The following is a 22961-nucleotide window of genomic DNA, read 5'->3' on the forward strand; positions in this document are numbered from 1 at the left end:
CCCCACAAGGGACATCCCAGTCTTGGGCAGAGGTGGCCACAGATTGGCCACCTCATCAGAAACCCCATTCCCCCATTTCTCACTCCATCTCTGGAGCATCCCTGACCTTCACAGCAAAGATTCCTGGCAAAGCTTGGGAAGTTTTGCCCAAATCCTCATTCCCTGCTGGAATGAGCTGTCCCTTCCTCCTGGCAGGCCCTGAATCCCAAACCCCCTGCCCAGCTGCCAAACCAGAGGCAAATCCCACTTTGCCACAGCGGGAGATCCTGATTTCCTGGCTTTCCAAAGTTTTTGGCCGAGTTTGTGCTGAAATCCATTAATATTCATCCAGGCAGAGTAGAAAATCTGGGAGTGCATGGTGTGGGATGGAGAGAGGTGGCCACTGCCATATCCTTTAATTCTTTGAAATCATCACTGGGAAATTGGGGGAAAAAATCGATAATTTCCAAAGTGCTTTTTATCTCCTGAGCATCTTTGCCATGGAGATGGAAGGACAAGGAGAAAACTGCCCACGCTTGGGCTGTGCTGCTCCCAACACAAAGGGTTTAGAGGGAAACCCAACACAAAGGATTTAGTGGGCAAGGTGGGAAAAGTCAGCAATATTCCTATTCCCCACTTGAAAAAAAATGGAAAATATCATCTCTGTTCTTCCTTCCCCGCTTCTCTTTCCTTTTTCCACCCAGCTTTGCTTTTTCTCCTTTCCACAGCTGCTGGAACTCTTTTCCCTGCCATTCCTACAGCTGGAAAACCTCCCAAAGCATCGGGACAAGAAATTTAATAATGAACATTTACCAAAACCTTCAGACTTAAACCCTTCAAGGCCACAAAATGTCACAATGTTGTGAAAGTCCCAAACTTGGCTCTCATTTTCCATGTCTTGCTCCATGCGCAGCACAGACACCATGGCCAGATGTCTGTGATTCCCAAAATGTCACTGGAGTGGGGACAGCACAGGGATGGCATCACTCAATCCAGGCAGGGGATGAAGCAGATGTCAGGGAATTATAACGATGGAAAGGGAAAAGCCAAGGAATGAACCAGCCCTGCCACCACAGGGGCATCTCCTGGCTGGCTGCAGGGTGGTTTGGCCATGGAAATGATGCATCCCATGGGAAGAGGTTGGTCTAAGGGGCACAATCTGCCTCTCTGAACCAAAATTCCAGAGGCTTACACACGGCATCATGTTCCTTCCTACAGATCAAAACCAACTCCCTTCAAACAGAGCAGCCCCACGACACTCAAAAGCCTCTTGAGCTCCTGTCTGCCGAGGCTGGGGACACAAAGAAGCACTTGGAGAGGGATTTTTTGGGATTGTTCCCAGCTTTAGGGCACAGGGAGGAGCTCCAGTGTGTCCATGTCCTCCTACCTGCCCGCTTGGAGAACCCCGGAGATGCTGAAGAGCCCGAAGTCGGTGATCACCACCTTCCCGTTGTCGTAGAAGACATTCTTGGACTTGAGGTCCTTGTGGAGGATGCCCTTGGCATGCAGGTATCCCATTCCCTGGAATGAAACAGAGAGAGAGAGAGGAAAACACCCCGAGGTTACAAAAGCGGCACAAACGGGCGGGATAGCACCGGAGCGGCGGCATTCCCATGGGAACCATGAGCCACCACGGCACATCCAAGCTGGACCACGTCCCCAAAGGGCCCTGCAGGAAGAGAAAGTGTCTGGAAGGGATGGGCTCCTGGAGGGAGATGGGATTGTGGAGTGGGTATCCCAGCTGCCACAGCGCCCACTCATCTTCCTGATTAATTGATTTCACAGGAAAAATGAGCGGCAAATCCACCCGGCAGCCGCTTCCCTGGAATCCTCCGCTGGGAAATAGATGGTGATGATGTTTTCTCCTCCGATTTTTTGGGGGCTGGCAGAGGAGGGTAATAAGTCACTGCTCCCCACAGCCCTGGCGGAGCCATCGGCGCTTCCGACGGCCCCATCCGCCTGGAAACGGGCGCCTCGCAGGAGTCCTGCCTTAATTCCTTCCCCTCAGGAAAAACTGCTCAGTGGTTAATTAAAATTAGTGCTAATGAGGCACAAAAAGGCCATGGGTGGGAAATCCAAACTCTCCTGTTTAGCCTCGGCAAATCAAGCAGACTGCCGGCAGCTCCGCATGGCGGATGTTCAGCACCGCGGGATAATTCTGGGAATGGGGAGGGGGATAAAACACATTTATCCCAACTTCAGCAGGGATTTTCATGCTGTCCCACTTTTCACTCTCCTGAGCAGACTCGGGGAAAACTTGATCTGCGGGATGCTGCTGAAGGATCAATGCCCAACAGGCCGGCAAACTGTTGCTTAAGAGGGAGTATTGGTTGTCTGGCACTGGAAAAGGGGGATTTAACTGGAATTCCATGGGGATCCATCCTGAGTCTCATCTTTTCATCTATCATCATTAACCATGCAGGCTGTGTGAGAAGAATTTATTTTTAAGCTGGTGGCTGATGCGGAGCCAGAAGCCCAATCCAAATTCCACCATCTGGAAAAAGTGGGAAAACAAACAGAAAAACACCCCAACCCAGCAAGAAATGGGAGTTTCACTGTGCCCCGTGGGGAGAAAATCCAACTGAGCATCTGCCAAGGGATGCTGGAAAAAGGAAAGGATTTGGGGTTGGATGCCAGGACCATTCCAGGCACCGGGATTAATTAGGGGTCTCCAGTTCCCAGCACATGAAATAATGATGAGGTTTAAAAATCGGCTTTCAAATGTCACTGTCACCTCCAGAAAGTGCCAGGGTGGAGCAAGGAGCAGCATTCCAATCTTTCCCTGGCCAGGTGCAGTGCAGGGCCCTGAGCATCCATGGATGAGCCCCAGTGCCACGGGAATGCTCTGCAGCCCCTTCCCATTGTTTGAGGGTGCTGGGATCCCAGAGCAGCATCAGGACCTTGCTCCCACCTGCTCCCACATCCAGCAGGGAGCTCATCTCCAGGGAATCATCAACACAGCCCGGCCTTTGCTGAAGGAATTTCTCCAGGCAAACCGCAGTCCCTCACTTCGCTCCATGCAGATCTCACTGCAAATTCCAGCCCTGCCACCTCAACCCCTGGGATGATCCCTGAGGAAACACTCTGGGCCCAGTAATGCCTTAATTTGCTCGGCTGTGTGAAAAGCCAGCTCCCTCTGCCGGCACCACTCCCGGGACAAATCATCCTTCCCCTCCCGGGATCAATCATCCTCCCCCTCCCGAGGATCTCGGGATAACCTTGCACCCACCAATCCGAGGGGCTGAGCCGCTCTCCCATCACATTCCAGGACTCAAAGGATAAAATCAAACAACTGCTGTGACTGTGCAGCAGATCCAAAGCCTCCGGACAATGCAGCTCCAAGCCCACCCCAACCAAGGTGTTGGGATTTTCCTTCTCAACACCTGCCACTTCCAAGTCTCCCAAAACATCTGGGGGACTTGGAAAGATCTGGGGGAAGGATGGGAAAGCTGGGAAGCTGCTCCTCAGGAGGCATGGGCTATGTGGTTGGATCATTGCATTCAGGAATTCCCTTTGGTGCACAGGGAGAGCCTTTGGAGCTCTGCTAATTCCTCCAGGGATCTGGGGTGGATACAAAGCCCCTCTGCCTCTCAACACCACAGAGCTGGAGGTTTCCAACCTGTTCCTAACAGGCACCAGCTGCAGAAAACAAGGATGTCTCAGCCTCAACCTTGAAACCCACATGGAGCAGCGAACCCACGCAGGGAAAGGGGCTGAACGGAGCTGTTATCCCACTGGGAACATCTGGAAGGCAAAAGCCCTGAGCACAAAAAGGGGAAAAATACAAGGCTAGACTGTGATGCTTCAAATGTCTGCTCAGCAGGAAAAATCCATGTCTAAAAGGTGGAAAACATGGATCAGAAGTAGGAATTACGAAGGAAGAGGCTCTGGGCTGCCTCAGGCACCCCCAGCTCAGGCCGTGGCCCCGAGGTAGCTGAAGGTCCAGGCTGTGCTCACCTGTCAGCTCCTGCCTGGAGAGTCCAGGAGGATTGAAGGAATTTAAACTTTAAAGTTAAAACTGGGTCTAAATAAACACAAAATAGGCAATTTAATAAGGACCATCCAGGGAAAAGGCACCACCCAGGAAATATTGCTGAACACATTCTGCTTTCAACCTGGGTTTGAATATTTAAGGGGGGCTAAGGTCTGCCAGAAAACCTGATTTTCTGTTGTTTTCCCACAGTTAAATGTGGGATCAGCTCCAGGGGGGGAAGTGTTGGCTGACCTTGGGCAGGACACGGGGCACTCTCACAGTTCCCATGGCAGAGCAAGTGCCAAATATTTTTGGTGATAAATCTGTTTGGAATCACAGCACAATCCCGTTCTGGCAGGCAGCTCAACACCTCAGTGCTGCTGCTGACATCCCACAGGAATGTGAGGGCTCAGGACCCTGCCCATGGTAAGGGGAGGAATGGGATGAGTTTTAAGCTCCCTTCCAACACAAACCATTTCATGATTCCGTGATTATTACATTTTTTTCCAAGAGGAGAGGAATACCCCACCAGGAACTCCCCCACAGCAGCAATGCTGGATTTAAACACCTGAAATTCCAGCAGGGAGAGGAGCAGTGGCCAGGATGAGCCCCAAGCACGGGGAGCCCATGAAAGCCTTAGTGCCACCCCGATTCAGCCACATGAGAGAGGTCAAAGACACCTGGGTTTTAAAATCAAGGAGGTCTAACCTGCCCAGAATCCTTGGATTTTAAAGCCAAGCAGAGCTATCCTGCTCAGAATCACTGGATTTTAAAACCAAGGAGTTCTGTCCTGCTCAGAATCCTTGGCTGCTCCTCTCCTCCTCCCCAGAATGACTGGACTGGGCTCTTGGCCGGGTTTTTTGCAGGATCCAGACCCCACCAGACCATACCTTGACAATTTCTTGTGCTATCTGCCTCGTCTTGTTGACATCCAGGACAATTTTGGCATCCCTCACCACGGAGTAGAGAGTCCGTCCTTTACACAGGCTGGAAGGACAGGAAAAGGGAAAGAGAAGTTACAAACCCTCCCAGAAAAACAGCCCCAAATCATAAATTAATAAATAATCACAGGATATTTGGCCAGATTTTCGCCTCCTGGCTCGAGGCAGGCTGAGGATTCCGCAGGGAACTGGGGGCTCATTCAGTCTGGCACTGGGAGGGAGCTCTCAGTGCTCCTGGCGTGTCCTGGTGGCACCACCGTGGTGCCACAAGGGACAGCCTGGGCTGGCCCCTGGCCTTTCCCTGTGACCCAGCGTGGAGCAAACCACCTGGTCCTCCCATCTCCGTGTTTTTGTGCAGAACTGGCTGTGGCTCCCTTCTCCTCCTCCCCCCTCGGGATCCAAAGCTCACAGATGTAAAATGAGTCAAAAGAGGAAAGACAGGGAGGGAGAAAAATCCCCCAACCCAACCCCATGCACTGTACAATGTCCTCCAATTTTCCTTCTCGTACCAATTACAGTAAAATCTATTTACAGAGCCTTAATTACCAAAGGCAGCTGGATGGGGGGGGGATGGATATAAACCAATTAAAAATATATTGACATTTGAATATCATAATGGAGGACGTGGGTGGCTGCTGCCTCGACTCCCGCCCACAAAAAAGAGCTCTTTTTTTTGCTTTTCTCTATCCGCCCACGCTCATTCCAGGCAACTTTGGAAAGATGAGACTGGATACCTGTGCCTGGGAAATAAAACACCCAACACACAGCTTCTTAAAGAGGTTTCGTGGCTGCAGATGTTGATTTGATTCTGTTCTGGTTAACAAATTAAAAGTTCTGGGGTTTAATTCTGCTGCTTTCCCCACCTCGGCTCCACTGCTTTCCCCTCACCCAGTTCCTCCTGCCCTGGGAATTCCAGCATGCACTGGTTTGGATTCAACCCCTGGGAGAGGTTTTGTCCTTTTTGGGTGGAAATAATCACAGAATCATAAAAGAGAATCACAGAATGGTTTGGGTTGGAAGGGACTTGAGGGACCATATAATTCCAGCCCTCTGCCATGGGCAGGGATGCTTTCCCCACCTCGGCTCCACTGCTTTCCCCTCACCCAGTTCCTCCTGCCCTGGGAATTCCAGCATGCATTGGTTTGGATTCAACCCCTGGGAGAGGTTTTGTCCTTTTTGGGTGGAAATAATCACAGAATCATAAAAGAGAATCACAGAATGGTTTGGGTTGGAAGGGACTTGAGGGACCATGTAATTCCAGCCTTCTGCCATGGGCAGGGACACCTTGTGTGGGGCTTGGAGCAGCCTGGGATAATGGAAGTGTCCCTGCCATGGCAGAGAGTGGAAATGGGATGAGCTTTAAGGCCCCTTCCACCCAAACCATTCCATGAGTCCATGAAACCCAGAAGAACCCAAACTCCAGAAGCTCATGGATACAAAGGATCCTCCTGGTCCTAAGCCAGAAGCTGCACATCGCTCCATGGGCAGAATTTTCAGGACAAGCAGTGAAACAGGAATGGGATCAATCCCCACATCCCACAGGTTTTGGAAAGACAACAGCACCCTTCCAAACATTTCCTCACTGGGAGCATTAGGAATTGTCCAGCTGAGCACAAGTGAGCTGCAGTGGGGACTTAGGGCAGCGAGTGCCTCCTCAGGGATGGTTTTCCTTGCTCAGGTGTCCCAGCAGCTCCCTGAGCATCCCAGCTGGATTTAGACCGAGGCAGCTGCACTCCCTCTGAACCATCTTCTCCTGCAACACTTGGACTGCAGTCAAATAAGAATTTGCTGGAGATTAGGATCCGAGCACTTGGAAATTGGTGATAAAATCCTCGGGTTTCTGTAACCGGAATGAATCAAAGTGTGCAGAATAATGATGGACATGAATTGTTCTTCCACCATTTGTGTTTTCCTACACTAATTTGCCATATAAACATACCAAACTTTAAGCTCTGCCACACAACAGCCTTTTGCCACCTCCATGACCTGCCTGCACCCACAGGAGTTCCCCCAGTCCTTCCCAACCCCTGGAAAACACGTTTTCTCCCTGAGGAAACATTTTTACAGCCAGTTGCCTGTGATCTGAATTGGTCACAAATCGGCACTGGAAATGCAATGAGTGAATTAGGCTGGGTTTCAGCCCTAAAGCAAGTTAAGATCAGCTGTTTTCCTGGGAAAGGATTGTTTAGGGGAAAATCCACACATTTTTGCCTGTCTGAACTGCTGAGATAACCCCAAGCGCAGAACCTGCAGCCCTTTGCTGGTGAGATTTCCATCTTTCCACTTCATTTACAGGATTTCCAAATACTTCCCAGCGGATGGAGCTGCTGCAGGAGAACAGCCAGACCAGGGTGACATGTCCCTGTCACCTCTGGTCCTCAGACCCTGGCAGAGCCATCAAAGCAGCCCAGGTGCTTCTCCCCTCCCCTCGATGAATAACGCTCCGAATGAATTCACCGAGCTCCTGCCGCACCGGCACATCCGACTTTTCTTGCTGGATAAGGAGCTGCCAATGTGGAGATAAAGCCCTGTTGATACCTTTTATGCAGCACCTGAGCCCATTCAGGCACCACCTGCAGAACCTTTTCATGGCACAGCTCCACAATTTCGCTTCTCCTCGTTCCTCAATCGCTCCCCATTCGGGCAGGACAAAGAGCAGCGCCCAGGGCACGCTCGGAGCCTTCTGCCTTTCCACTTGGAGAGGTCCCTGCTGAGCGTGGCTTTGAGGGACACGGCTGTGGATGACAAGGCCACAAAATGCCTATGCTTGATGCCAAAAACAAGGCAGATAATTTGCATCTTCAGATGGATCCCGGGTTCTTTAGTGCTGAAGTGAAAATTCATGAGGAATTCTTGTCTTCTTCTCCCAAACTTCTCCATCCCACCTGGCAGCAGAGCGGGTTGATGACACATGCCCAGTGCCACAAGGTGACCAAACACCATCCAGAGCTGGGGGGTGGCTGGGACAGAGATGCAGAGATCCTTCTGGGAGTCCTCAGGAGAGCACCTCATCCCATGGTACATCCACATCCACATTCCGGTGCCTTTCCCGGCATCAGGACAGGCCCAGCCCCATCCTGCTGCAGATGCCACTCTCAATTCAAAATGAGTTTTTGAAGTGTTCAGCCAAGCAAGCCAAATCCCAAATTGCTTTATAAACACTCTGCATTCCCAACGTGGGCTGGAGACATCAGCAGCGGGAGCAAAGCCAAGGCGGCTCACAGAGGAACAATTTGGGATGAGGGAGGAAGAGCTGGAGCGCTGCCTCTGGGTGTTTTTGCTGTTCCATGAGAAAACAGCCTCATCCATCTTCCATCCTTTGGGGTTTTTTACCCCTCTCTGCAATATTGATGGTGCACTCTGTGCACTGGTGGCCAACACCTCTACATTGGTGGTCATTGTCTCTACGTTGACACCGTTACTCCTACACTGGTGGCCACCACCTTTACATTGACGGCCACCGTCTCTATACTGATGGTCATTGTCTCTACACTGGGGGCCAACATCTCTACATTCATGGTCATCACCTCTACCTTGATGGACATTGTCGCCACTGATGGCCGACACCTCTACACTGATGGCCGCCACCTCTGAACTGGCGGCCAAAATGCTACATTCATGGCCAACACCTCTGCAAGGATGGAGACTCCATCCTGGCCCCTGCTCAGGAGCAAGGATCATCCCGAGCCAAGAGTTGTGGGGCGCATTCCATCACTCCAGGAGCTTTGTGCTTCCCTTCCCTCTTCCCATCCACATAAACGCCCATTCAATTAAAGAGGTGATAAATGCCAGACCCCAAGAAGTTCATTCCTTGCTGGGATATGGATTTATAGGGAAGCAGCTTGGATACCATGGAGACAGCCAGCACTATGGACCCAGGGGAGACACTGAAGAAGAGAGCGAGGTGGGGAATTAATAAAAAATGCTTTCATATAAAAATACCTCTGCTCCCAGGTTACATCTGTGCTGGAAGAAAGACACGGCAAAGGATGCTTGGATGCTTCCACATTCCCCAGCAGTTTACCCACTTTGAGGTTTTCATGGAAAAAGGATCCTTTGGGGAATGTTAAGAAAGAAACAGCAACAGGAACCACTGAGCCAGGACTTATTTGATTTCATTTGAGCAGGACCAGAGAGGGAAAGAAGGAGCTCTGCTCACTCCAGCACGTTCCTGACTTATTTAGGAAGTTTTCCAGCTGCTCCCATATATTGGCTTCTTTTTCTCTTTTCCCAGCGTCTGGCAACGGTGCTTTTGGAACTCAACAGCTCCTGAGGTGTTTCACACAAAGGAAAATTGAACAAGGCTGTAAGAGCAGCAAGGGGAGAGCTTTGGATTAATTTTTATCCTGAGGTTTTGTTTTACTCTAAATGGATAAGGAATTTCACCCCCTTGATTCCCTGCCAAGGCCAGAGCCAGCAGTGTAGGCATCCAGCCTGAAATTCCTCAGCCCTCTACCCAAACTTCATGACCATGACCAGGGAGGAAAAACTAGAATATGAGGGAAAATTTCTTCACTGAAAGAGTTGTCAAGCCCCGGCACATCCCTGGAGTTCCAGTCTCTGGAGGATTTAACAGCTCTATGTGGATGTGGCACCTGGGGACATGGATCAGTGGTGGCCTTGGCAGTGCTGGGGGAATGGTTGGAATTGGCAATCTTAAGGATCTTTTCCAATCCAAACAATTCCGTGCTTCTATGGAAGCAGCAGCCAAAACTCAGTGCCAGAAAAGGCGTGACCTGAGCATCCAGCAGATCCCAGCCCCTCTAGGCTGGAAATACTCATCCCATCCAACCCCATTCCAACTGAACCCAAAGCAACACCAATGGGAACCCAGGGAATTCAATTCCTGCCATTTCAAGCAGAGCCTATGTCCCCAGCCCAGAGATGGGAGAGACCCTCCTGCTGCTCATGGAGGAGCCTCTGCAGAGCCAAACCAGCAGGTGGAAACAGAAAAACCCTGAAGGGCCAACGCTCCCCTCATCCCGCTATCTCCAGCCGATGGAACACCGGCTTTTGATGGATATTACTTAGGCAGCAAAATTTTCCTGCCGGCAGCTGGCACGCGAGATAACTACAGCCAAACCACAAGGGCTGCAGGAGGAGGAGGAGGAGAGAAGGAGGAGGAGGAAAAGGAGGAGGAGGGGGATCTGACTCCCTGAAAAGTAGCTCCAACTCCATCGTCACCTCGGAAAAAAACAAGTTCTTTGGAAAAAGCCAACTCCATGCATTTTTATTTGGAGGAAATAGAGGAGACGAGCTCTTCTCCAGCTGCAGGGAAAAGAGCTCGGAGCCAGGTGAATGCAAAGCAGCCCCTGGGGCTTAGCTAAAGCCAGGCTTGCAAACAAGTCATCCGAAAAAGCTCCATGCTCCAGGTGCCACTTGCTGCCTTTGGAAAGGACGCACTCGGAGTCAGCTTTGAGAGAGAGGGGTGGGTGTACAGGGATGAGTGGAGGCGCCTTGACCTCCTTGTCTCTGATATATCCTCTGCACTGTTTTGAACTTCAGGAAGGAAAAGAAATTTTTTTTAAAACCCTTTTGGAGAAAGGAAAGAAACTTTGGATTGAGCTGGCTGCTTCCCTGGAAGCCAGCTCCACTTTGGAATGGTAATAATGATTATTATTAATAAAAAAGTAATGATGCTGTGGCAGGAAAGATCTGTTTCTTTGGCTAGGCAGGGTGCCAGCACATGGATCCCCCACAGGCTCTGTCCTGCTCTGTCCCAAAGAGGATCCCAGGCACTGAGGATGCTCAGAAAAAATCAGGAATGATGCTGGGATGTCACTCAACAGGGATGGGAAGAGCTGATACAAGCAGAAGGATTTTTTGGGACCATCTCTCAGTGGGGCACTTAATCAAAGGCATTTCCTTAAATCCCTTCCTCTCCAGCACAGCAAATCCCACTGTGTTAAGCACGTTCCCAGAGAAATCAGGGCCAAACCAGTAATACTTCCATGGCATTTGGAAACACTCTTAAAACACAAAGGAAAACTTTCCCCTGGAGCATCCTCCACATTAAGGAGCCGCCAGCAGCGGGGATTTGATGCTCCAGTGGGCAGGAAAAACTCAGCCAGCCCCGATGTTCCCACATCAAACAGAGGATCAAGCTGCTGCTTTTCCCCATTCCCAACCATCCTCTTGGCTCGGGATATTCCCTCCCCAAGCTGCTGCCTGCCGGTGGAAGATATATCCAGGTTTAATGTATATATTAATTCACATATTGACTTTCCCGTTGTCAGTCGTTATCAAGATTTATCCGGCCTGATGGCCTGGCATCGATTGGGAGGGAGTGCATTCCCACGGGTCAATCCATTCTGATCCAGTGCCTGGCATGAAGTCGATCCCTATTTATTACATGATCTACGAGCTCCATTAACTGCCAGGGAAGGGAATGCGGCAGAAAAGTAGGAAAAGGGAAAACAACAGAAGCAGAAGAGAAGGGTCTGGCTCCCAAAGTGGGTGTTTGAACATGGATGGGGTTAGGGGAGGCAGGAATCCACGGCTTCCCTTCCCACAATTCACCTGGGAGCAGGGAGAGAAGGGCAGGACCTGAAAGGGACTTTGGAAATGCTCCAGGATCAGATAAGTGTGGAATGGTTTGAGTGGGAAGTGACCTTAAAGATGATCCTACCCCACCCCCTGCCATGGGCAGGGACACCTTCCACTATCCCAGGGTGCTCCAAACCCCACCCAACCTGGCCTGGGACCCTTCCAGGGATAGGGCAGCCTGTGCCAAGGCCTCACAGGGAAGAATCGCTTCCCAAAATCCCATCTAACCCTGCCCTCTGTCCATGGGAAGCCATTCCCTGTGTCCTATCAGTGCATGGCTCCAGCCTGGCATGAAGGAAAACAAGGTGGCAACTCTGTGCCTCAGTTTCTCTCCCACTGATCAGGATTTACAGCTTCTCCTTCAATTCTCAGCACAGGAAGGGAGAATTCATTTTAAGTCCATCGAGGAGAAAAATCAAATTTCATAGAACCCTGCAATGGTTCAAGTTGGAAGAGACCTTAAAAATCCTCCCAATTCCAATCCTTCCCATGGGCAGTGATGCCCTCAGGTTGCCCAGGGCTCCATCTGGCCTGACCTTGTTGTTCCTTCAATTTGTGGTTAGTTAAAGCTCAAAGGACAATTTGGATGCCCTGGAAGAACAGGGAGTTGGCTGCAAGAACCACGGAGCATCCACAGGGAAAAACCAGATCCCCCAGTCTGCTCCATCTTAAGTGCCATGGCTTCCACCCTTCCCCTTTCCTCCCATCCTTCAAATCAGGCTAAATATCCCCAGCTTCCTGAGCATTAAGATTTGCAAGCCCCAAAACCTTCCCAGCTGGGCTGTGACTGTAAAGTTCAGGAGAGCTGGCACTGGGAGAGGCTAAAGCCGAGCTTTGTCCAGAGCTCTTCCGTGCCCAGCGGGAACAAGGTGCAGGGATGGGAGAGCATCCCTTGTGAAGGGCTTGTTCCTCCCAGCAGCAGAGCCAAACATTAAATATTGGCAAAATCCAGTATGGAAATCTATTATAAAATCAAAGTAAACCCCAGTATTTGGTCCATGCACTAAAGTTATCCATGAACAAACAGCTGAAGTGCCTTGGATATTCTTCCCATCCCTCGCCCTCATGCCTTCCCAATTAATTAGTGCCAGGGAATATGTTCCTGTCATTAAAACCTGTTTTCCACAGAGAAAAAAGAGCAAACTCTCATTTCATCTTTGGTATCTCATGTAAGGACAGGGACTGGGTTTATCTCCACCCCCCACCACCAGCAGCTCCAGGGAAGGGTTTAGGAGATGCTCCCTCTCCAGCAGAAACATTCCAAGTTCCTTGGCTCCAAAGGCACTTTCGACAAATTAATTCTCTTTACACAGTTCTGCCAAGGTCAGGTTAATTCCTAATGTTCCTCAGTGTTCTCCTTGGCCTTCCCAGCAGGGACATAAATCATGGCCACACAGCCCTGGTGCCATCACCAGCAGCACCCTGGAAAGTTGAAGTCACCCTGGCGTGACAAGAGAGGGGTCACAAACCCAGCCTGGAGCATCCCAAGGACCAAATCCCAGACTCCCTGCACAAGCTCCGAGAGCCACAGTGGAGCTTTTAACTAAAAACCCAAGAAATTTTGGAAAAGCTGCCCCAAACCCCCCACACAAGCCAGTGTGAGCTCAAAGCCCAGTCAAACTCCAGCTCAAATCTTCTCCCAGACTGGGTAATCTCACTCCCTTCTCCCAAACAACATTCCCAACCACCAGGAGCCCCAAGGAGCTGCATGCAGTGTGCTGATCTCCTGCTTCCACTACAGACCCAAGGAGCACCTGGAGCATAAGCATTCAAATCCCCCCTTTTTTTCCTCAGGAGGAGCACCCAGAATCCTAAAATGTGGGAGTTTCTGCTTTCATGAGTGGCTGGAGCCATTTTATCAGGATTGGGAAAGAACTTGATCCTTGGAAGGCCCCTTGGGTGGCGGAGGCTTTACCTGTGCTCCTGCACTGGGGGCCAGGACCAGGAGCCCCAAGGAGCTGAGTTTACCCAGGCCTGGCTTTGTCATGCTCCCCAGCAGCAAAACCAACTCGTTATTCCAACAAATGGAGTTTTTCCAGCCCTTTCATTCCCGCCCAGCCAAGGACTTTTCCGCCTTTCCCGCCATCCATTAAGCAGCGCTCAAAGCGCCAAGGCTCGCACCCGCTCCTGCTCCAGACTAATTAAGATGGATGTTAATTGTCCCCAGCGCTCATTACCCAAGAGAAAACCCATTAGCAGCTCTGATGGAACCGTTCCTTGCAGTCGCCACCTCCCACTGCTGAAAAATGCTGGATTTCTGCTTTTCTGTCGCGTTAAGAGAGAACTCAGGAGTCATGGAATGGTTTGGGTTGGAGGGGCCTTAAAGCCCATCCAGTGCCACCCCTGCCATGGGCAGGGACACCTTCCACTGTGCCAGGCTGCTCCAAGCTCCATCCAGCCTGGCCTTGGGCACTGCCAGGATGGAGTGGCCACAGGTGCACTGGGAATTCCATCCCACCCCCTCCCCACCCTGACAGGGAACTATTCCTTCCCAATATCCCATCCATCCCTGCCCTCTGGCAGTGGGAAGCCATTCCCTGTGTCCTGTCCCTCCATCCCTTGTCCCCACTCCCTCTCCAGCTTTCCTGGAGCCCCTTTGGGCACAGCAAGGGGCTCTGAGCTCTCCCTGGAGCCTTCTCTTTTCCAGTCTCAATCCCACTGTTTTTATCATTGAGGAATATATTAAACAGTGCTGGTCCCATTTATCCATAAAAACATTAATATCGGGAAAATCAGCTTTTTAACCCAAACTATCCCACCCTCAGCCAGCTGCTGCCTCAGTTTCCCCTTCCATTTTTTCCCCTGTGGGCCATGCTCTTTGGATGGGGAAATTTCTTTCTGCTAATGAGACGATCCCTGAATATCACAGGCAATCAGGAAGGAAAACGTCGGGATGGGGAAAAGTAAAAATAAACCCGGCTATAAATAACCCCCTTCCGGCAGCGCCGGTGGCACGACGTGGTGAAGCCCCTTCCCAGGGACACGCAGCTGCTCCCAGACGTGCAGGGAAATGGAGATTTCTGCAACAGCCACAAGGAATTGCACAGATTTTGTGGAAAAAAAGGCCTTGAGTGGCCACTTGTGGGCTCCCAGGAGAAAAGTGGTGGCCTTTTCCACACACACAGAAAGTCCTGCCCTTGGAATGGGAATGGGCACAGGGAGGGTGAGGAAATCCTGATATCCTGAGTTTATAGCCATAATCCCCTCCTCAGGCAGCTGGGAATGATTTCCCCCACTCCAAGCAGAGCCTGGTTTAAAGTTATTCCCATAAACCTGCAAGGAAAACTTGGGTCCCTTTGGGAAAGTCCTGTTGGAAGAGTGATGCTCCCCCAGTGCCACCTCCTGGACCATTCCCAATATCCTATACCATTCCCACGATACTGGACATTCCCACACTGCCCTCTTCCTTGCCTCCTTCCCTACAACACCCAAGCAGCAGCTCTCATGGCAGAAAAGCTCCCAGGGCTGTCACATCCCTTAGGAAAAACCTGAAACGTGGATGGGAGGGAAAGCTCCACATGGTGAGAGGGCTTTTCCCTACAGAAGATGGCCAGAGACTCCCCAAAAATGTTCAGCCAAGGATAGACCAGACAAGGAGAGCCAGCACAAGAGCAAGAAAGCATCCTTGGATGTAGGGATCAGATCAAACATAAGGAAAAGTTTTCCACAGTGAGGGTGGGGAGGGTGGGGGTGCCCAGAGCAGCTGTGGCTGCTCCTGGATTCCTGTGTCCAAGGAATGTTGGACAGGGCTTGGAGCACCCTGGGATAGTGAAAGATGTCTCTGCCTGTGGCAAGGTGTGGGATGGGATGAGCTTTAAATTCCTTTCCAACCCAAACTCAAATTCAAAAATTCTGATTCCTGTGCTGTCATAGAACAGAAGAACAGGAAGCTTCAAAGCAGGAAAATTGTGTTTGGAAGTTACCTCCGGGCTATGGGATGTGTACTCACACAGTCCTGGGCTTCCCAAAAATCCTGAGACTGAGCTGAGCCCCACTGATTTTCCTGTACCCCAGAAATCCCAGCAGGAAAAATCAAACAGGTTTCCAGTTGCAATTGTAAAATTCTCATGGAATGGTTTGGGTTGGGAGCAACACTAAAGCCCACCCCATTCCAGGTGAAAGAGACACCTCCCACTGTCCCAGGCTGCTCCAAGCCCTGTCCAGCCTGGCCTTGGGCACTGCCAGGGATCCAGGGGCAGCCACAGCTGCTCTGGGCACCCTGTGCCAGGGCCTGCCCACCCTCCCAGGGAACAATTCCTGCCCAACATCCCATCCATCCCTACTGTCCTTTGGTTTAAAGCTGATATTGGTTCACCTTTTGAAGGATGCAGATAAAAGTGAGTTGTAGGAACAAGCAAATGATGCCAGGAAATGTTGTGAGCTTGGGTTATATTTGGGCAATTTAATACATTTACATTTTGACCTCAAAAAACAGAACCAAGTGCAGCTGGAAGAGGAACAGGACGAGCAGAGCTCCATGTTCCTCACATTAATTCACCAGGTTGCAGCAGCACACAGACTGATTTTGTCCAGCTGTCAAAAATGGCACCTTTCTGCTTTTACGGAAAGACCCATTTGAATAGAAAATGGAAGAGAAAACATTCCACGGCTCAAATTTAAAAAAAAAAAAAAAAAAACCACATTAAAAAAGAATCAAGGAATACATTTCCCAGGTTTTGCTATTGAATAGCCCTGAAAAGCTGAGCACATGGGGGCTGCAGAGGGACGGCGGAGCACGACGGAGACACCGCCTTTTCCTTTGGGAACGCGGTGTGACACACGGATGGGGGCTCTGACTCATCCATCAATACATGTGTTTGCACACTTTCCCAAAAGCTTTTGGCCTGGAGCTACCCACTAGATGGAAATGCTGCGGAATTTTCCCCAGATGGCTCATTTTTGGTCCTGAATAAAAGGCATCATTTTTCCAGTCACCAGCTGGGGAGAGGCAGCCCCACTTTGGAGTCACCCTGACCCCAGAGGATGAAACTCCCAAGGCAAACACCATCCAAGAACCCACCAGAGCAGGGATGCAGGGATGAGGTAACACAAATTTGGGGTGAAATCCGTTTGGTTTGGACAAAGAGGGAACAGAGCACCTGCAGAGCCACCCCATCTGGGATCAGGGACTAGGAGGTGCCACTTGCAAGAGAAAATTAGGGACATTAGGAAAAGATGATGCAATATTTCATCACTGATGGCTGTTGGAAGCGGTGCCATTCCATTGCTTTTTGAAATGCTGCCAGGAGGAAAATTCAACCTCACCTTGGAGAAAATTCTCTGGGAGAAAACAACCTGTTTGGGATGAAAAGCAGGACCATGTCCACTCCCATGGATTAATCACGGTCTGGAGGTGAAGGAAATAATGGAATTCCCTGGAATAAATGCATTTCCCATGACAACAGCTGCTCTGGTAGCACTTGCAGCCTCTTTGCCTCCAGGCCAGGTGAGATGTTTTGCCCAACTAAGCATGGATTACACTGGGAGACTCTGTGCTGCATTCCCATTGGGAATGTGGAAAAGGGCAGGTATTTGCCTTCAGAGCCAGAAAGCTATGGAGGTGTTGGGTGGCCTGGAAGCCCCCAAATCCCCAAAGCTCTGAAAATTGCAAGGAGCCTCTCAGTCTTCCAGTTACTAAAGGGGCTCCAGGAGAGCTGGAGAGGGACTGGGGACAAGGGATGGAGGGACAGGACACAGGGAATGGCTTCCCACTGCCAGAGGGCGGGGATGGATGGGATATTGGGAATTAGGAATTGTTCCCTGGGAGGGTGGGCAGGCCCTGGCACAGGGTGCCCAGGGCAGCTGTGGGTGTCCCTGGATCCCTGGCAGTGCCCAAGGCCAGGTTGGAATAACCTGGGATAGTGGAAGGTGCTAAAGCCCTGGATTGGCTTTAAGGTCTCTCCCAGCCCAAGAAAAACCATCCCATGATTCCATGATGCTTCCTGCGCCTGGATAAACAAACCATTCCTGTCCGGAGCTCCCCTCCTACAGAAGAATGTCCTGCCTGGACAGACTTTTGGATTTGCTGTGTCCTCCACACCACAAACCCCAGCACATGGAGAACATGGATACAGCACATGGAGAGCATCCCCCCTTCCTTAGGGGAGGAGACTCAACCCAACGGCACCATTGGACTGGAGGAAAAAAAAGACAGGGAAAACCGCATTTTTTAGACAGGGAACACAAACTTTTGGCCAGAAAAAACCAACTCCAACCTGGTGATGATGGCGAGGTGGGGAGGGCTCATGCAGGCCCCCATGAAGAGCACCACGTTCTCGTGCCGGGTCTGCCGGTAGGCCATGACCTCCCTCTTGAAAGCCTTGAGCTGGTCCTCGTTGTCGCGCTCGATGTCGATGAGGCGGATGGCCACCTCCCCGTGCCAGCGCCCGTGGAACACCTGCCCGAAGCGGCCCTTGCCGATGAGCTCCCCGATCTCCAGCTGCTCAAAGGGGATGTCCCACTCCTGCAGGAAGATGCTGGTCTGGCTGGCCTTGCGCGGGAAGTTGCGCGCGGAGAGCAGCGAGAGGTTCATCTCCTCGAAGTCATCCTCGGACTCCTGCACCTCCTCGGCGCCTTCCTCGTTCTGTGGTGGGCAAAGGGCATGGGGAACAATAAAACAGGGAGGAAACTGCAGGAAAAACCCCACCGAGCCAACTCCTGCTCGTTCAGACCCAGAGGAACTGGGCAGGGGCCTCCCAGCACCAATGGAGCAGTCCTGTTCTACACAAAGTTGGCAGAATCCCAGGTTTTCACAGAATCATGGAATCCTTTAGGTTGGAAAAGCCATCTGGGATAGACTCCAATGTCACCATGATATTTTATGAAAATCTTTTTGCTAGGATTTTCTCCTGAGAAGCTGAGAAGCCTCAGAAAAGAAATGTAAACAATAACTATCTGATGGCTGTGGAATGTGGCCTGGAGATGGTTTACCAACAAGTGCATCTTTGATTGTGAGTTGTTTTTACTTAATGACCAATCACAGCCAGCTGTGTCAGACTCTGTCACAAGTTTTTATTATTCATTCCTTTGCTTTCCTAGCCTTCTGATGTATCCTTTCTTCTATTCTTTTAGCATAGCTTTAGTATAGTATATTTAGTATAATATAATATCATAATATAATAAATCAGCCTTCTAAGAAATATGGAGACAGATTCATCTCTTCCCTCATCCTGGGACCCACAAACACAACAACACTCCAACCCTTCCCCAGCATGGCCAAGGCCACTACAAACTCATCCCCAAGTGCCACAAGCACAGGGCTTTAAATCCCCCCAGACCTGGGGACTCCACCGCTTCCACGTGGAACCATTTAACCCCATCCTGGGGCTAAATTTAAGATTGTGACCCATCAGAGATTTAATTAATTTGTCTTAAAACAGTTTCATCCTCCCCTGGCTAAGCTGTGCTCTGTTAATTCCCATTATTCCCAGACCCCTTGATGGTCCATTTAGACTTCCTGCAGGATTTACAGCACCTCTTAAAAGCTCCATCCTCATCTTCCCTTCCCTTCCTTCCCTCCCACTGCATTTTTAATGCCTCCTAAAAAACTTCATTGAATTCCAAACTCGAAGCCCAGGAGGGTCCATCTCCATGGGGTGGGGACACGGATGCCTGGACTTTAATTCAATTATCAGCAACTCCACTGCACAGATGGGAAACGTCTCCATTTCCCAGGAAATGTGCCCCAAGATATCCTTAAAACCAAGGCCCATTAAGCACAGGAGCCATCTCACCTCCGAGGTGGGCTCCACTTCAATTTGAAGCAATGGGTTTCCTTCCAGGCTGTTAAAAGAATTATGGAATTAACACCATGGAAAAACACCAGGATCTGGGGAGCAGTCCCTCTTCCTGTCCCAGGGATAAAGGGATCAGAGAGGAGAAGGTGTTACTAACCCAGGGAAAGGGTTTTTGCTAGGATTTTCTCCTGAGAAGCTGAGAAGCCTCAGAAAAGAAATGTAAACAATAACTATCTGATGGCTGTGGAATGTGGCCTGGAGATGGTTTACCAACAAGTGCATCTTTGATTGTGAGTTGTTTTTACTTAATGACCAATCACAGCCAGCTGTGTCAGACTCTGTCACAAGTTTTTATTATTCATTCCTTTGCTTTCCTAGCCTTCTGATGTATCCTTTCTTCTATTCTTTTAGCATAGCTTTAGTATAGTATATTTAGTATAATATAATATCATAATATAATAAATCAGCCTTCTAAGAAATATGGAGACAGATTCATCTCTTCCCTCATCCTGGGACCCACAAACACAACAACACTCCAACCCTTCCCCAGCATGGCCAAGGCCACTACAAACTCATCCCCAAGTGCCACAAGCACAGGGCTTTAAATCCCCCCAGACCTGGGGACTCCACCGCTTCCACGTGGAACCATTTAACCCCATCCTGGGGCTAAATTTAAGATTGTGACCCATCAGAGATTTAATTAATTTGTCTTAAAACAGTTTCATCCTCCCCTGGCTAAGCTGTGCTCTGTTAATTCCCATTATTCCCAGACCCCTTGATGGTCCATTTAGACTTCCTGCAGGATTTACAGCACCTCTTAAAAGCTCCATCCTCATCTTCCCTTCCCTTCCTTCCCTCCCACTGCATTTTTAATGCCTCCTAAAAAACTTCATTGAATTCCAAACTCGAAGCCCAGGAGGGTCCATCTCCATGGGGTGGGGACACGGATGCCTGGACTTTAATTCAATTATCAGCAACTCCACTGCACAGATGGGAAACGTCTCCATTTCCCAGGAAATGTGCCCCAAGATATCCTTAAAACCAAGGCCCATTAAGCACAGGAGCCATCTCACCTCCGAGGTGGGCTCCACTTCAATTTGAAGCAATGGGTTTCCTTCCAGGCTGTTAAAAGAATTATGGAATTAACACCATGGAAAAACACCAGGATCTGGGGAGCAGTCCCTCTTCCTGTCCCAGGGATAAAGGGATCAGAGAGGAGAAGGTGTTACTAACCCAGGGAAAGGGACAGATTTACCCCCCCCCACTGACCCTGACCACACTTGAGGCATTTTCAGGGGTTTCTAAGATTTCTTCACAACCAACCCCAGCCAAAGCAGAAGTGCAGAAGGAAAGAAAAGGAGTTTTTCAACCATTTTGGAGAAGTGGAGGGTTCAGAGATCCCCTCCCTGCAGTAAAGCACCCAAATCTGACTGGTTTTCCAGTTCTTTTCCTTCCCTGTTCACTCAGCACCTCCCACCCCCAGGTCCATGATTGGGCTTTGCTGCTCCTGACAATTAGTGGGGAATTAGGGAAGTTCTGAATGAGGGATCAGCTGGAACATCATATAAATATATTATAAATTATTATTATTATTATTAATCTCTTCCCAGGGGAATTACGCTCCCCCAGGACACTCGGACATGGCAGTCCTGCAAGTCCTATCCCATTCCACAGCCACTAAAGACTATAAATCCCAGGATCCTACAGAAAAGGAGTCAGTCCTGTTATTTTGAGCAGCTTGGGAAGCCCAAGTGGCTGCAAAACATCTCCATGGATGGGTGGTTTGCAGGAGCAGCCAGCTCCTCATCGCTATCCCAGGCACGAATTCCTGTCTCCCGAGGATCCAGAGATGTTTAACCCAGCCAAGCCCAGGATGGCTCCCATGGGAAGTTTTCAGTGTGGGGGGAGGCAGAGGGAATCACAGATTTTGGGTATTGACAGCTGTTCCTCCCCAAAAATCTTATGTCTTGACACCTTCCTTTAGGCAGGGAGGGAAAAAAAGGCTTTGGCTTCACCATTTTTCTATGAATTCCCAAGGGACAGAGGTTCCATCCTTTGCTCCACTGGATCCCCAGCAGAATTTGGAGAGTGTGGATGAGCCAGCCAAAAACTGGGGCCAGACCTGATCCCTTAAACCCCTGGCTTGTGAAATCCTTCAAAAATGGCCTTTAGAGGAAGGATCAGGAGGGACAGAGCAGTGGAGCGTGGGTGGAGGAGCAGCACAGGCTCCAGGACATCAAGGAATGATGGTTTTGGGCTCAACCTGCTAGGGAGGGATGGTTCTCACACTGATTAGATGCTGCTTTTCCCAACTTTCAGCCTAGAGTTCATTTGGCTTTAAAATATTGGAAGTGGCAAAGATACGCTGGTTATCTGCTTTTAGTTTAATTATAACTGAATTAATCCCTTGGGCTTGGGCTTTTTGGACTGAAATCCATTTTTTTCCCTGCAGGGAAGAGGTGTGGGTTATAAATGAACCCCTTGCCCTCCTTCTCAACCTTCCAGAGCCTGGGGGTCTCACCAGGACCACCTGAGCCAGGGGAGCACCCAAGGGGGCCTGGAGGATTTGGGGAGCAGAGGGAAGGGGATGGGAATGGGGAGTCACTCACATGGGGTTGGAGGTGACAGGGTGCAGGACGACCTGCGGGGCTCGGGTCGGCGTCTCAGGCACCACATCTGGGAACAGGAGAGAGGAGTCAGAGACCTCTGGGGGCATCCAGGGGAGTTAAACCCCACCCTTCACCCCCAGGGCCCATTTAGTGACACCTTGAGTAGGGCTGGGGGTCACTTAGGGCCACCCAACCCTGCAGCACCAATAGGCTTTGAGGAGAAATCCCACCCCAGCACCTCCCTGGCACAAATCCAGGGGTTTGGAGAGCTGGCCACGCACCCGTCCCCACCAGGAGAAAGCCCAGCATCCAAGGAGAAACTTCCAGAGAGCCTTACCTGGGAAAATGAACTGCTGCTTGTACTTGTAGTAATGGGAGGCTGGAAAAGAGGAACAAGAGTTCAACACTGACCTGTGGAGCTGGAAAAGCTCCAGCCTGTGCCCAGTTCTTCACCAGGAAACCTCAACCCCAGTTGTGTGAAGCCCTCCTGTGTGATCCAACCTCTCCCATTTCCATATCCCCATATTCCATATTCCAAAATGGCACATAGGATGCCCAGGCCAAAAAATTAAGACTTTTGCTGGATTATAAATTTATTTTCCTCCCCACAGCTTCTCTTCCGCACCATTTGAAGAGCGTCAATGTCATCCATGAAGTCACTGGTGGGGTTTGGACACCAGTTTGCCAGCTGTGGCCCTCAAGAGGGATTTGGGATTTGCCCCAAGAGGGCATCATGGAGACAAGTGATAGGTTTGGAGCTGCTGCCCATTTGGGCCACGTTCCATCCTTTTTGGCCTTGCTTTGGCCGTGTCGTCCTGGAAGGAGTCCCAGGAGCCACTGTCCAAAGCCAGAGTTCGGAGAGGCTCTGGGTGTTGGGAACAACCACTGGCTCCCATCTCCAGCACAAGGATTGATCCAATTCCGTGGGCAGGCAGGTCATGGGTGTGAAGAACTCAGAGCTGCTGAGGCCACCAGGGGTTGGCAGCAGCTCAGAAGTCACCTCCTTATCTCCAAGACCCCAAGGGCCATGGCTGAGCTTCCCCCCTCCAGCTCAGAGACTCCAAAGTCCGACCTCAGCCCTGCAGCAGGACCTGAGCTAACATCAAAGGAGCCTGGAGGGTAATTCCAGCAGGAGAAGGTCAATGTCTCACCATTTCCAAGCTCAAATCCTAATCCC

At 50.4% G+C, this 22961-nt stretch overlaps 1 protein-coding gene across 1 annotated transcript in view; it reads right to left on the bottom strand.

Moving 5' to 3' along the window:
• Positions 1-22961, bottom strand: part of KSR2 (kinase suppressor of ras 2) — a 75952-nt gene that overhangs the window by 5847 nt on the left and 47144 nt on the right. The window contains exons 11-16 of the mRNA XM_041420467.1: positions 22122-22163; positions 21785-21851; positions 20249-20297; positions 17655-18022; positions 4843-4939; positions 1367-1500 (exon numbers count right to left, since the gene is read on the bottom strand). Coding sequence (XP_041276401.1) covers positions 1367-1500; positions 4843-4939; positions 17655-18022; positions 20249-20297; positions 21785-21851; positions 22122-22163 — 757 coding nt within the window. The remainder of the gene's footprint in view (positions 1-1366; positions 1501-4842; positions 4940-17654; positions 18023-20248; positions 20298-21784; positions 21852-22121; positions 22164-22961) is intronic.

This window comes from Onychostruthus taczanowskii, unplaced genomic scaffold (genome assembly GCF_017590055.1).
Source record: "Onychostruthus taczanowskii isolate IOZ18803 unplaced genomic scaffold, ASM1759005v1 scaffold64, whole genome shotgun sequence".
Taxonomy (NCBI): Eukaryota; Metazoa; Chordata; class Aves; order Passeriformes; family Passeridae; genus Onychostruthus; species Onychostruthus taczanowskii.